This window comes from Quercus robur, chromosome 2 (assembly GCF_932294415.1).
Source record: "Quercus robur chromosome 2, dhQueRobu3.1, whole genome shotgun sequence".
NCBI classification, from domain to species: domain Eukaryota; kingdom Viridiplantae; phylum Streptophyta; class Magnoliopsida; order Fagales; family Fagaceae; genus Quercus; species Quercus robur.
This window is the reverse complement of record NC_065535.1, coordinates 85879412-85895860: the sequence shown is the minus strand read 5'-3', so window position 1 is coordinate 85895860 and position 16449 is coordinate 85879412. Positions and strand designations below refer to the sequence as shown.

At 31.9% G+C, this 16449-nt stretch overlaps 1 protein-coding gene across 2 annotated transcripts; it reads left to right on the top strand.

Moving 5' to 3' along the window:
• The first annotated feature begins 7071 nt into the window (after nucleotides 1-7071).
• On the top strand, nucleotides 7072-12604 carry LOC126715525 (homeobox protein knotted-1-like 2). 2 transcript variants are annotated; one of them, XM_050416165.1, is made up of 6 exons: nucleotides 7072-7781; nucleotides 9955-10075; nucleotides 11392-11585; nucleotides 11664-11795; nucleotides 11888-12024; nucleotides 12117-12604. In XM_050416165.1, exons 1-6 carry the CDS (start codon nucleotides 7221-7223, stop codon nucleotides 12118-12120), a joined length of 1149 nt encoding a protein of 382 aa, XP_050272122.1. In that variant the 5' UTR covers nucleotides 7072-7220; the 3' UTR covers nucleotides 12121-12604. The 2 variants fall into 2 exon arrangements, with proteins under 2 accessions (XP_050272122.1, XP_050272121.1); XM_050416164.1 differs by having other exon boundaries at nucleotides 12102-12604.
• Nucleotides 12605-16449: the final 3845 nt, after the last annotated feature.

Below are 16449 nucleotides of genomic sequence, written 5' to 3'. Positions count from 1 at the left end.
ATAGACTTGTTCTCTGTTGATATAGAAATTTTTTTTTGTCGACTTGCATTTTCAGTTAGAATTCAAAACATCTGAAATTCTAGAAGGTCTCGTTTTTACATTTTTCGTTCAAAATAAACACATGGTTTAGTTCTGTTTGTTTGTGTAGAAAAAAAGTCAAAATCAAAAATATTTCAAAAGTCCATTTTTAAAACTCATTTCAAACGCTTCAAATGGTCATTGGCCACTTGCTCGCTGCACAACACAGAGGTCTCCACCAACTGCATCATAATTGGGAATAGCCTCTGAAAATTATAGTAATTTAAGTAACTGCAACTTTGAAATTTTCCAATAGATGCATCCTACCTAGTAGGCAGCAACCACGTTATAGGCATGAAAGTCATAAGAATTGATGGGTGGGTCACAATTCAACAATTCACATGCATTGTAAGACATTAATTTATGAATCCTCTTGAGCATTTTTTTTTTTTTTTTAAGAAGAAAATATATGTAACATTCTCATATTATATATATATATATATATATATATATATGGAAATGTGAATGGATATCTAAGTTCAAGGGTATTGGTTTAGGAATTACTTTTAGAAATATTTTATAGAAAAATGATAAAATAATTAATTATTTTACGATTTTTAATATTTTTTATATTAAAATAGTGTAAAAAATTTCCTATAATGATTTATTATCAATTGCCCTAAGAGCACTGGTAAACATGACACACACATATATAATAGAGTACAATAAGTAACACCGAATCAAGACGCACCACGAGTATTTTAATTAAAGTATAAATGTCGTGCTGAAAATGCCACTATCAATCCTACAAAGAATAATTTGTTTCTTATCAACAAAAAAATAAAAAATAAAAAATAAAATAGTGTATTTGGGTTAATTGTAATTTTCCATCTTAATTATTTGGGTCAATTCAAGTCCTCACTAAATTATGAAAACGGGCATTGTCCTCATTGATTGATTGGTAATTGACAAATCGTCCTCTATCATTAGTATATTCCGTTAAATTCAAAAATTTTGATGCAAAAATTATTTTTCTTTTCAAAAAATTTGCGCATTCTTAAAAATATCTCATGTAAAATTACACCCATGCCATGAGTATATATAGCTATATTGATAATTGGGAAAAATTAACGAATGCTCTAAAGACATTTGTTAATGAACCATTTTTTTTCTAATTTCAGATTTCAAATAAATTAGTTGCTAAGTCACATAGTGAGAAGTTAACAATATTGCTTTAATTAACAAGAAGTTAACAAAGAAACAAGTTACATTATTTTCAACAAAATAAATACCAATATTTTAGAATTTTTTTTGGGTAAAAATATTTTAGAAATTTGAAATTTAGCATTTACGTTTTTTTTTTTTAATCGTAAGTTTGTTTGATATTAGTTTTATTTCTTTTGGTGATGGGAATTCATAAATGTTAGTTTTAACTATAAGGGAGGATATTTTGAGATATTTGAAAGTAGACATAAGAAAAAAATCTCAAATTTATAATGTTATAGATAAATTAATGAACAGTATGTATCAATGTATGAGAATAGAAGAAATTTTGTCTTTATCTCAAAGAACTCTTAAATGGTTTGAAAAGAGGTGAGTTAGAGATTTAGACATGGACCTTGTCATTCTGTTGAACAAATTTACACCCACTCAATAAATTATTAATACAGAGAAATTATTTAAAAGTTGTCTCTAAAATACAACAAACTCAACCACTCGCAATACATTTTGCAAACCAGCCACAAAGAAGAATACCAAAACTACCATAAATTCAATAGGGATAAGATCCCCCTCCAAGATGTGACTACACACTCATAATTATTTTCTTTCTTAATTTCATTTATTTTTTTTTTGAGAAAATTTATTTACTTATTTTGACTATTAAAAACTCAATGATTTTCAAGAGATTTTTATTTTAATTGGTTCGTACTCATTCTCACAATTATCGAATTATCCAAAAAAAAAAAATTCATTATTAAGGAGTTAGTTTATTAAGTGTCAAAAAAAGATTGGATCCAAAAATGTTTGAAATTATCTTTTTCAAATCAATATGTGGAGGTTTATAAGACTATTTATATGTATTATTTAAATAAATCACATGATTAATTAAAAAGTCACACAACTAAAACTACATACTAATGGCCTCTTTAATTACCACATAGTAAGTTAGAGCAAGATAGCTCTAAATAGGTTTGAAACTAAACTTTTTTCTTAGGGTAAAATATTATTTTGGTTACTAAACTTGAACATTTTTCTTTTTTGTCCTTAAACTTTAAAAATTCTTTTTTCATCCCTAAACTTTGTAAAGATTTTTTTAAAAAATATTCAATAGTTTAGAGACAAAAAAGGAGCTTTTTTTCAATAGCTTAGGGATAAAAATATATCATTTTTAAAGTTTAAGGATAGAAGTGAAACATTTTCAATAATTTAGAAACAAAAAAACGAACTTTTTCATAGTTTAGAAAAGAAAAACAAACTCTTGATAAAGTTTAGAAACCAAAATGGTACTTTAGTTTTTTTTCTTAAATGTCTATTCAGTATAACTTAAATTATGTGGCATATTCGCCTTATTATTATTTTTTTTTCTTCAAATTTTAAGTCCTAAAAATAGGGTTCATGTACAAGCCGTTTAATTAATGAATTTTGAATAAACTATAACATAGAAATTAAAAAAATATATATAAAAAAACCTAATAAGTCAAATAAGCTGAATTTTATAAGCTCTATCAAATAAACATCAAATATAAAGAATATTACTTAATTAAATGAGTTATGAAGTTTGTAAATGGAATAGAATTTAGACGTCTTGTTTCTCCATTTCCATATTGAGTTTACTATGAACTTCTTATTAATACACTAGGACACATCCAGTGAGGAATTTATAGGTACAAACAATAATGGTGAGGGGAAAAAAACCCTCAGTACAAGCATACTTAAAAACAAAGTTATGTATAGAATATTTTTCTCATATTTTCAAAAATAATAAAAATTTATTAAAGTAGTAATTTATAATTATTGCCTAAATGCAAAAACATCCCATGGGGCTTGGATCAATTGCAAAAACACCTAGGGGGTTTCAATCCTTCCTTTATGAACTCCTTGAGATTTTAATATCCACTAAATTGACACTTAGGACTAATTTTAGTTGGCTTTTATGGATGAAAAAAATCACATGATTGATATGTGACCAGTGACACAAATCAGTTAGTGAGTCTTCTTATTAATATGGTTGCATGATTTTTTATTTTTATTTTTTATTATTTGTAAAAGCTAACAAAAGTTAGTCCCAAAAGTTAATTCATTAGATATAAAAACCTCATGGAGTAATAATGAAGAAATGAAACCTTAGGAGTGTGTTTTTGCAACTGACCCAAATCTTAAAAAGTGTTTGTACATTTTAATTAAACTAATATAACTTCTAGATTTATTATTGACATTATTGTATCATTCACAAGTCTGATATACAACCTTACTAATCTTTAAAAAAAAAGGTTGTAAATTTTTTTATTTATTTTCGTATTTAAGGCGGTAAATGAATGAGCTTGTTTAGATAAAAAGTGTATTAATGTTTATTTGTCTATAAACAAACCAAGTTTGAATTTTAGTCTTAGGTTTATTTAATAGATGATTCAAAGTCAAGTGAAAAAAATTGTTCATAAACAAGTTTGTGAACAATAAGGATCAATAAAAATTAAGAAAAAAAAAATTGAGCCTAGGCTTGTTAATGAGTTTGGTAATAAGTTTGATACAAAATTGATAAATAAACTCATATTATACTAAACTTTTGATTAATTGATAGTTGAGATTTGAGACTACAAATTCAAACCAAATGGATTTAATATAAACTTGATTAGAATTAATATACTACTTGTATTGGATTTTGAGCTCTAACTCAACTTGACAAATGAATCAAGTTAAGCAAGACCGATCTTAAACTTTTAAACATTCTAACGTGTTCAAGATCAAGCTAAATTTAAGCATTTTAGAAGCTGTTTAATAAGGTGTTTTGAGCAACAATTTTCAATATTTAAATAATAATATATGTATTTTTACACTTTTTTTTACTAACACATATTTTCAAAAAATACAAATAATGTTACTAAAACAATTTTATCCTGCCACGCCTACTTTTTCTATTTAGTCCAACGTGGTTGTTTTACAATCCAAATTCTATCCTCACGTTTATTAAATTAAAAAAAAAAAAAAAAAAAAAAGTAAAAATGTTGTTTGCCTAAAGCGCCTAATGATGATTGATGAGTCATGAGAGATAAATTAGAAACTGCCGTGAGGGTAACGGCAAGACAGAGAAAGTAGCATTAAGGGGACCATTTGTACGTCAAAACACGTGTCGGTACAACAAAAATCATGCAACAGTAGCTCAAAAATGGGGTCCCCCGGACTAGTCAGTCTACTCCGACTGGGGACCACCGACTCTCCCCCCTTCCCCTACACCCAAACGCACTTTCGGCTTTATTATACGTGGGGACCACCAACAGGCGCGCGCGTGATCTTTCTCTCTCTAATACCTCACTCACTCACTCACTCTGTCTGTGACCGTGACTTCAGCCGCCGTTACCTGTAGTCTATGACTCTGTCGTCGTGCTCTGTGGCAGAAAGAAACTAGGTATAGAGTGGTCCCTTCGTTTTAGGCTGTGACCTTGACAGTTGTAAAATTACGATTTGCTGATCAATGGGCGCGAAGTCCCAAGTGGTCCATGAAACTTGGGCAGGACAAGTGGCTTACGTACGGGGCGTCGAGGTCGAAGTTGCTGTCGGCGTCAACGTCGACTAAAAATATCAACACTCATTATTATTATATATATATATATAAAAAAAAAGATATATTGAGATCGAGAGTTATTGGATCTGTACAGTTGTCTCCACAGTACTGTCGTCGTCGATTATTGTGACAATAGACATCGATCGATATTTCAAAGTTACAAGTTACAGCAACATCACCAATCCACTTCCTTCCAATGATACAATTTGTGTAATAATAAATTATTGTCTTCAAATAGAACAAGCAACTCTTCGATGAGATTGTTCAAACAAGTAACCTTTGATTTTGTGATGCAAGATATTTGTTTCATGATGTGATCCATTAGTAAATGCTTTTTGTAAATTATATAATTTTAATGGATGGAATTAATTAAACATGAGTTAACGTTTGAAATGAGTATAAAATTTAATTCTTAAGAGACAATAAAGAGAGAAGTTATATTAAGATTCAATTATTTATAAAAATAAAAATAATGAATAGGATGTGCATAGTAGTATAAAAATATGTGGATGAAAGAAATCGAGAAGCACATCAAAAGTATTATGTGATCATAAACTTATTAAATTAAAATGAAAATTTTTACAAGATTGCTATAAAATTAGTTATGCTCTACAATATTGAGTGTAGGGTTGTTGAGAAACATGTTCATGTTCATAAAATGAGTACAGTTGGAAAAAAAAAATATTAAGATAGATAATTGGAAGTACAAGCAAATTGGATTCATAATTAAGAATTTGCTTAAAAAGTATATGAGAAAGAGTCACTTGATTAATATAGCATTGAGAGAGAATGGGTCAATTTAAGTCTAGGGAATACTGGAAACATTCTATCCTAGATGTTGAGGATCCGCGAGTACCACCTAATTTGTTTGCCTATTTAGATAATATTATTTTGTTCTAAGAATAAATAAATAAAACTCATGTTGATGGGTCGATTCAAGGATGAGCTATAATCTAGAAGGAAAAGTACTTGTTAATTAAGATGGTAGTAACCACTCACACTCCCAACAAGCAACAACAACAACAACAAGTGAAAAGGAAAAGACTTCGTTCTCTAAACTGTAGAAAGGAATTGGGAAACGCCCAAAGGACGACGGTTTCCTTATCAATTACGAAACCTACAGTAAAAATAAAAACAACACCAACATAAACATTTTCACGTCACTTTTACAATAAATAATAAAATTGTCACTTTTACAATAAATAATAAAATTATAAGCAATAAATTATTATTATTATTAATATTTTTTTTATATAAGATAAAAATTCTACTCTAATATAATTTAAATGTATATGTTCAGTGACTCTTATCCCCCGCACCACATAAGCATTTATATTTGTTCAGTGACCATCGCACTAAGGGTGCACGGTGATAATGGTAAATTGTTATTAATTGTTACTAAGTAAGTAAAAAAATAATTTTAGTGATAGATTCAAATTAAAACTAATAACAACTTTTCACCTATAATTTGTTATGAAGGTATTGTAAAAATGTTGGTTGAATAAGAGATTTGAGATTTAATTCATGTCTACACCAAAAAAATCAATCGGTATCTTAGTTTGATGATAAAGAACATAATTATAGAAGTGGATGCCATAAATTGAAGCTTTCTATAAAGAAAAGAGAAAATGTTAGTAGATGTCCTAAAGACATTGATTTAATAACTATTTTTAAAAACATTTTACGAGAAAATAATAAAACAATTAATTTTTTTTTTGATAATTTTTTATGAATTTTGTTAATATGTGCCCTAAAAGTACACAATAATTAATCATTTTTGGATAACATTTCTTAAAAATTGAAAAAATATTTAAAACTTCTTTAATTTTTGAAAAAATATTTCTAAAAATAAATTGTTTAATACGTGGACTAGATCCATTTTTTTATATATTTCATGTGATGTCAAAAGTTTTTCCAAACATAATATATTATTTATTACCCTAAAAAACACCTGTCAAGATAACCCAAAAACATGTTGTAAAAATGTGATGTCGAAAAGTGTAAAAAGTGTAAAACTTGTCATAAAAAAAAACTCTCTCATCTCATATATGGCTCATCCCCCATGTCACGTAGACCATCAATCAAAAACAAATAAAATGATCAATCTTTGTCTCATTACACAATCTCCAATAACATCGCATCACACACCACAATCCCCGCCACGTTTCCCAATCACTCTCCACCGTCTGATCATCCCTCGTGTCAATCGATCTCATCCTCGAAAAGTCTTCACCCCCCACCCCCCCCTCAAAAGCTCTTTTCCAAACCTTTCTTTCTTTCTTTCTTTCTTAAACAGACAGCAGCTCCTTCAAGTTTCAACCACCACCCATGACCTCTTTAACCCGCAACTCCAAACCACGTTTTCTTATATAAATACACACACTTCTACTCTTTACTAATACACATAAAACTGAAACTATAAATGGCGTTTCACGATCACGAAATGTCTTTCGAGTCTTTCACTGACCACCACCACCACCACCAACAACAACACCACCACCACCACCACCACCAGCATCAGCAGCAGCAACGGTTGTCCGGCGCCGTTGTCGACGTGTCATCCGGCGGAGGAGGATCCGGGGCACCCACATGGCTTAGCAACGCGATTTTGCGGCAACAGAGCAGTAATAATAACAACAACAATTCTTCTTCTTCGGTGCTTCACGACGGAAACGACGACGTACATGCGGGGAGCACGAACCACCGTGGTGGTGGCGGCGGCGATCGGAACCGGACGGAGAGTGAAGATTGTGAAAGAGAAGAGAGGTGGGAGTGGGAGAGTGCGAAGTATAAAGGGGATATAGTGACGCACCCACTGTACGAGCAGCTCTTATCGGCACACGTGGCGTGTCTGAGGATCGCCACGCCGGTGGACCAGCTGCCGAAGATCGACGCACAGCTCGAACAGTCGCAGCGCGTGGTGGCGAAGTACTCGGTGCTCGGCAACGGCGCGGTGGACCAGAAAGAGCTCGATCAGTTTATGGTTAGTTCGGTTTTTTTTTTTGTTAGTTATTTGTTTAGTTACTCTCTTCTAGGTAATTGCTGTATTGAAAAAAGTTGACTTCTTTTTTTTGTGTGTGTGTGTGTGTGTGTGTGTGTGTGTGTGGAGGTTTAGTGTTGTCTTGGTTTCTATGTTAGTCCTTTTTTATGTTAATGGTTTGTGGATTGAGTTTTTTAAAATTTTGTAATAAAAAATATAACAAGAGTATGATTTCAGATAAAATATAATCGTCGGAAAGAATATTTATAATCAACCTCGACTAATTTGTTGAGGATTTTTAGATGACTAAAACAATTTTGAGATTAAGGTTTCGTAGTTACCGTAGATAAATTCATATTTTGATTTGGGGTTGATTTAAGTGCATAAAAATTTGATTTTTTTTTTTTTTCCATTTTAGTTGTTTTTGGAAATTGATTATATGTGTTGAAATCAAAATTCGAAGCCTTGTTTTTTTTATTATATTTTTCTGGGTGGTGTTGTTAATTGTTTATTAACATAATAAAAGTCCATCCAATTTGAGATGGGTATTGGGAATGGTAGAGAGTGAGACAGAGAGCCCTGTTGGCATTGTCCTTATTCAGACAATTAAAGGATTATGTGTCAGTTTTCTCTCTTTATTTTATTTTATTTTTAGACAAAAAAATCTTGTATGATTTTAGAAAGTTGAAAGTAAATAAATTAAATATTAGATGGGTAGTACCAAACTTTTGGGTTGTGATGCGAATCAGAATGAATGCAGAAGTGGCATCAGAGGGAGGAATCATGCTGTTCTGAGTACAATAATAATTGTAACTTTAAGTTTGGAGTGCTTTGAAGAATCTCTTTCCACTTGTTTTGGGTCATTCATGACTCGGTCCTCCTTGCTATATATCTTGTCCAAATATGATCTGTCATGAAGCACCACCATAATAGTTTTGCTAGTTTAGTTACTTATTTTGTTGATGTAGATGTCCATTTCCTCAATTAGCACCTGTGTGAAGGTGACTTGAGCTGGATGAATCTATGCTGCAATGGATGTCAATCTTATAATTATATTTATTCTTTTTTCTCTTTTGGGCTCTTAAATGAAAGACAAAGTTCTAGGTCGGAGAAATCTTCTCCAAACCATCAAGGTATATTTTAATTTGATGACTTATTAAATTATTTTGAGTGATTAAAACTTAAAAGTACATGTGGATACTTATAGAGTCACCACGTAATCAGTTGGAGGAACTTTATTCTAAGGAAAATTATATCCTTAAATTAATTTTTTTGAGAAGTAATCTTTTAAAATTTTTAGATATTTTTGAAGCTCAAGTTTATCCTTATTGATAACACGACCATAAAAAGGCATGTCATTTTTCAAGGAATTGATGCTTAGAAGAGCAATTTCTATTGAAAACTTTGAAAATGATGTCTATTTAATCTCTTTTGGATTCCTCAATTTCTTGTGTGCTATCCTTATTCCTTAAGTAAGAGTGTATACAGTTATGATGTTAAGGTCCTCAGACAAAGCCAAAACTATGACACGCAAAACCAAAGAGACAAGCTTATAAAAGTGATGATACATAATGGAATGACTAAGCATCAATTAAAACTAATATATTTTCCAAAAAAACTAAGTTGGTTTCAGATGTTATTCCTTCCAATATGGGAATAGGATAATACTTTAAATTATATTGACTTTTGACATGGAAACCTTGGCCTTACTGACCAGCCAAAGAATGACTGTCTTAAATTTTATGTTACTAGTAAGTGCAACAAATGGCCTTCTTCTAATCACTCTTGAAAGTCTTATTTGCCTTATGTACTTCCACCAGTTTATTATTGTATTCATTGCCGCCCCCTTAGATGGATAACACAAGATCGACCTATTCTAGGACTCAAATCAAATTAATTGATATTTTGGTCTATATTTATCCAAGTACAACTTGAAATAAAATACCATAATTAAATGGATAACAATTGCTAAAATCATCACTGTGATTAATGGTAAAGTGAAGTTTTGGGATGTGGTAAAATGCAAAGTTCTTTTTCTATGGATCCACTACTATCTCGTTACCCATGCTTTTAGTGATTTTATTGAACTTAAACATATCCAGTATGGTGATTGGTTTTTTTTCATCTGAATTTCCTTTTTTCTTTTCTCTCTTTTTCTTTGTTCCTTCTGATGTAGACACATTATGTTCTATTGCTCTGTTCCTTTAAAGAACAATTGCAACAACATGTCCGCGGTCATGCCATGGAAGCAGTAATGGCTTGTTGGGAGCTTGAGCAGTCTCTACAAAGCTTAACAGGTAACTAACAACCTCAACCCCCCTCCCCTTATCTGATATGGCTTGATGTCTCATGTCTTAGATGGTAGAAAGAAAACTGAGACGTTAGTGTATATATGCTTGTACAAAATTTGCTACATCTTGTTAAAGTTTTTATTTAGTTTCCAAATTTTTATATTTGTTGACTAATACTCCCAATATTTAGTATATGAACTATAATGGTAAGACAAATGGACCTGCCTTCTATCATGTCTGTTACACTTGATCATATTGTTCTGCTCTTTCTTTATATGATGAGGAACTTTGGATTGGCAAATGTATCCATATGCAAAGAAATATCACATCCCAATTGGCTTTAGATGTTTGGAAGAATTCTTTATATGTTTATCTTTCAATTTTGAGATTTTTTTTAATAATTTCTTCTGTTTTTCATTGGCAGTAGTGAGCCACAAAATGAGTTTAGCCCTCCCCAAGCCCAAACTCCCCCTATCCTATAGGCTGAATCCAGCCTCCCCTTTTAAAGGGAAGAGGGTACTATTTGTATAACTTTTGTTTAATAAAGGTCTGTTATACGAGCTCTCTGTTTAATTTAGCTTAACATCTATTACCTTGTTGTCATTATTGTCATGACAAGAATAAGTTAGCACTGTACTTCGCTTATAACTAGTTATGTGACCTTGATCCATATGATTGGAAGCATCCCCATTGTTTCAATGTCAGCTTCACAGATTTCAACGAGTTGATGCTTACATTCTTACTAGAGTATTAAGGTTCAACTATTGTCATTCCTTTATTTATTTTAGATTTGTTTATGAGATATCTATTATTATGGTTACTTTTATAGTCTTCCTTCAATATTTTGCTATGTTCATTTTGGATCGAGATTGGGTTTTGTTTTAGGGTGAGGCTTGTGATTATCAATTCAGTGTCCATTTGGATGCAAGCATACAATTTTTTACTGAAAATTGGTTAAATACTTTGAAGATATTATACTTGTTATTTGGGGATTCTTCAATTGTGGGTTATCTGCTAGTGAATCTTCTGATTCACTTTTTTATTCAATCCTGCTCCCTCTGTTATAAATTAGTTTTCTCACTATGTTTATTAGCATCGTTATTATCTGGGGAACCTAAACTCTCTTGCACTTCCAACCTGAAAATATATGGCCCAAAGGTTGATTTCGCTCTGGGGTCTTCACCTCTAGCTTCTCTGGCATACAGTAGATGATGGAGTGATGAAGATCTTACCCAGTTTTTCACTCTATCTCCCTTTTTTGTTTTTGTATATTCTAGAACAGGTTAAAGTGGCTAATTCAAATATGGATAATGTGTGAACAGGTGTATCTCCAGGTGAAGGCACAGGTGCTACAATGTCTGATGACGAAGATGACCAAGCAGATAGTGACACCAACTTGTATGATGGAAGTCTGGATGGACCTGACAGCATGGGATTTGGTCCTCTCATCCCAACTGAAAGTGAGAGGTCCTTGATGGAGCGTGTAAGGCAAGAATTGAAGCATGAGCTAAAACAGGTAAGAATGCATACGCTTCATTACTATATCAGTATATTGCCAAACAGATAAGTAGCTCATAAGCTTCTTGCTTTTCAGGGTTACAAGGAGAAGATTGTAGACATCAGAGAGGAAATTCTACGCAAGAGAAGAGCAGGAAAACTGCCAGGTGACACCACCTCGCTCTTAAAATCTTGGTGGCAATCACATTCTAAGTGGCCATACCCCACGGTAGGTTTGACACAATCTCCTCTTATCATTTTGGCTAAATGTTTTGAAAATGGCTCCACGGGCACGTATTTACTTGTTAATATTGTCTTTAGGAGGAAGACAAAGCAAGGTTGGTGCAGGAAACAGGCTTGCAATTGAAGCAAATAAATAACTGGTTCATTAATCAAAGGAAAAGGAATTGGCATACTAACCCATCATCTTCTAACGTTTTGAAGAGCAAACGCAAGAGGTAAGCTGATGATAAACATATTTTTTTGCTTGTTAAAGATCAATTTCACTTCAAGATTTTTGCCAATTGTAATTTAGAAAGAATTAATGCAGGTGAAACCAGCAAGCAGTGCTTGTAACTGGACAAATTGAAAGAGAAAACTACTTTGTATATACTTGTGTCAAATCTTTTTGGAAGTTTAGTGTTGAAGCACACCATTGTGAAGATTACAAGACTTCTTAAAGATCTTTATTTTGTTCATATGGATTAGTCTAAACCTGCCACTTGATACCTATGAGTATTTGACCCACCACTGATTGGTTCCAGTCGATGACGAGTATGCTTTACATTTGATCTCTGTACCACAATCATATGTAAGTACTTGAAGCATACAGGACTGGAAGAAATTTATCTGGATAGCCTTTTTGTACCACCTGCGTGTGGAACTAGATAGCATATTCTATACCAGGTGACTCTACCTATTATTTCTGCTTTTGGCGTTTACATCTGTGAATTATTATGGTTATAGATTATGGGTGCATAACTAAGCTCAAAAGATAATACAGAAGTTATGGATATATATAGTAAAATCTTCTCATTATATATTTCGTACTATTCTATTTCTATTGGTATCTAGCTAAAAACTTTGCTGTAAAACAAAGGAGTGTGCCCAGAAGCGTAATTTGAAGAACTTTTAAGAGCCTGTAGTCAGGCCTTAAAATGAGATATTGAGATATACCAAAAAACTTTAACTATCCAATTATGTCATTGATTCCTCAAGTTTATTATTTTTCTTTCATGTGAGACTTTCACTTATTCTTGTATACCCAACAAAATTTGTTGTTGATTTAGTATACTATAAGAGCATTCACATGATTAGGCAAATTCTTTTGACAAATTTGTAGGTGAGAAGTTACTTTTTCTATTTAACCTAAGCACTTTTAAATAAAGTTCACATCTTATGATCTATTTCTTTCTTTATTCTATTAAAATGTAATTTCCATTTTTTTTATTACTCATATCTCTCCTTTCTCTTCCCCAAATCTAATCTCACGTTGCTCGATTTCACAATATTTTTCTTAGAACCCCAATTTTCATTTCATCATTCATGCCCAAATCACCATTCAACACCCAAAATCACTAACAAAACCCTCACCGGCAACAAACCTGGCCCTCCAATCTCCAGGCATCCACTGCAAATTCAGCCTTCAAACTGCAATGAAGTGAGGCTTAAAGACCCACCCACCAATACCACTACTCTCAACCACAATGAAAGCATCCACTGCAAATTCAGTCTTCAAACTGCAATGAAGTGAGGCTTAAAGACCCACCTACCAATACCACTACTCTCAACCACAATGAAATGACTCGGCCTACACCGTTAGTCACCACATATTTATCGTCCAAATAGGATCAAAGAATCTAGCAATGAGATCCAAATGGGTTGAGCAACACTATTAACTATTGGAGTTTTGGCTAATTGATTGTTAATGCAGTGTTCTCTCTTTTTAGAGAAGCACATAGCTAATGGTAATTTGGCTAAATGATTGTTAATCCAATGTGGATGATTTTTGGGGGGTTCATTAGGCCTGTTTAGGCTAAAATGCTATTTTGCATAAGCCATGTGCGTGCTCTAATGTGCCACTCATTTATTTGGAGCACAAGAAGTCCAACCATATAACTAATGTGGCACCATCTCAATATTGACGACGGTTTGAAAGAATAATAACAAGAGATATGATAAGTTTTCAGTGCACTTCTGTAATTAGGTTATAGAAAATGTTAAAGATAGGGGTTCATATTTTGTTTGTGAAAGTAGCCTTGATCTTTAGTTTAAAGTCTTCAAGGACAAGGAGAAATGGAATGTGGGGGTGAAACCCCGCTATATGTTAAGGGTATGTTAGAAAATTCAATATATCGAGTTTGGGTTTCTTAGGATTTGTATAAATTTGTTGTAAACTCTAATTTTTATATAATGAAATTCTCAACTGCTCGCTTTCATAAATATAAATATATTGCCGAACTACGTAAATTTCTCAGATAGTTTCTCTCTTTTCTTTGTCACTAAGATTGTTAAAATCTGAAATCTTCAGCCGAATATGAGTACTTGTTTGAGTTCTTTCAGCAAATTGTGTCTGGTACGTAATTGTGCCTAATGTAGCCTCATTGGACATCATGGTTGACACTTGACATTTCACACTATGAGTTTCTAACCAATGACATACTTTAGTCTCCTTTTATTGCATAGCTGTTTATAATAGTACTGGTTCTATTCAAACAATTGATGTGAGGTGCAACAGTTTGAATTAGTATTTGATCAATATAAAAAAATTCAAAAGAAGAAATTGTTTAAGAAAATGATTATTTTTTCATCTTCTGGTATCGATTAGATGAAGATGGCAAATACAAGAGAGAAATTTTACTTTCACTTTAAGACATTTTTGTTAAACAGAACAATATACTCATGGAGCAGATTAGTTCGGATGGTCTAGACCAAGTTGGGAAAGTAGAGAAGATTTCTGGATATAGAAATAAATATTGGCCAAAGCCTTCAATAAACTTAAAATGAAAATACAAAAATATTTAAAGTAGTTGTGACTTGTGAATACAGTTTGACTTGTTAAGGCGAAAGTGCCCGTCTTTCCATCCCTCATTTGGTAACTTCTAGGTAAAAATCCTTACCATTGATCTTTTTTAAGGCCAACATAACGCCACATCGATATAATCCTTGGTAAAGCACTCCTAACATTAGGAATAAAAATCCTCTGTCACTTATCAATCACAATTCGTCATATATTATAGAGTTAATTACAACTTATCCACTTGTGGATTGATACTTTACTTATTTGAATTATGCTCTGTTACATTTTTATAATCTACCTCTCTATTTTTAGTTAAAAAACACATTTTAATATAAAAACATAACATTGAACAAATAAAAAATTTAGGGTTTAAAGAAAAATTTTCACACTACATCATCTTACCCAAATAACATATGGGTTGGATCTTGTCTACACTTTTTTGGCTCAGATATTGATTGATTTCTTCATTGATGTCTATGAAGGGAATGTGAGGAATGTAGAGGTAAGGTGTTGAAACCCCTTACTGTCCAACATTCTTAAATTTCCAAATCCTAAGATGAGAAGATGGGAAAGAGTTGTGGGCATTAAAATTAAATACTCCTCTAGAAAGGACTCCACACCCTAGCAATCAAGATCAGCCAAAAGTGTAGAAAATATATTGACTTCTTCATTTTTATCATCTTACCCAAACATCATCTTGTCCCTAGTACATTGTCATGTTTTATTGAAGTTCAAGCTCTCTCTCTCTCTCTCTCTTTCTCTCTCTCTCTCAAAGCCCCATATTCATGCTATGTTTTCAATTTTATTTATATATTTGGGTTTCTCTTTAGGCTAACACCGGAAGTTTGCTTCTTTGATGGGTTTGTCATAAAAGGCTTAGTGTTTTTCGATATATTGATTATGTGGCATATTCGCCTTTTTTTTTCTTCAAATTTTAAGTCCTAAAAATAGGGTTCATGTTAATTAATGAATTTTGAATAAACTATAACATAGAAATTTAATATATATATATATATATATATATACCTAATAAGTCAAATAAGCTGAATTATAAGCCCTATCAAATACACATCAAATATAAAGAATATTACTTAATTAAATGAGCTATGAAGTTTGTAAATGGAATAGAATTTAGACGTGTTGTTTCTCCATTTCCATATTGAGTTTACTATGAACTACTTATTAAAACACTAGCACACATTCAGTGAGGAATTTATAGGGACAAACAATAATGGTGACGGAAAAAAAAACCCTCAGTACAAGCATACTTAAAAACAAAGTTATGTATAGAATATTTTTCTCATATTTTCAAAAAAAATAAAAATTTATTAAAGTAGTAATTTATAATTATCGCCTAAATGCAAAAACATCCCATGGGGCTTGGATCAAATGCAAAAACGCCAAGGGGGTTTCAATCCTTCCTTTATGAACTCCTTGAACTTTTAATATCCACTAAATTGACCCTTAGGAATAATTTTAGTTGGCTTTTATGGATGAAAAAAATCACATGAGTCTGTTTGGATTGAACTTATTGTTACTGAAACTAAAAACTGAAAACTGAAAACACTGTAGCAAAATAATTTTTAAATGTGTGAATAGTACCGTGGGACCCATTTTTAATATTTTTTTAATCTGTGAACAGTGCTAAACAGTATATAAACAGTGCTAAACAGTGCGTGAACAGTAACATGTCGCATGAACAGTAACTTTTGTCTCTCCCTTAAACGTGTGAAAGCAAAAAAAAAAAAGAAGGGAAAACGCGACGCAAGATTCAGCGGAAATGCTGAATCCAAACCCACACATAATGAAGAAATGAAACCTTAGGAGCATGTTTTTGCAATTGACCCAAATCTTAAAGAGTGTT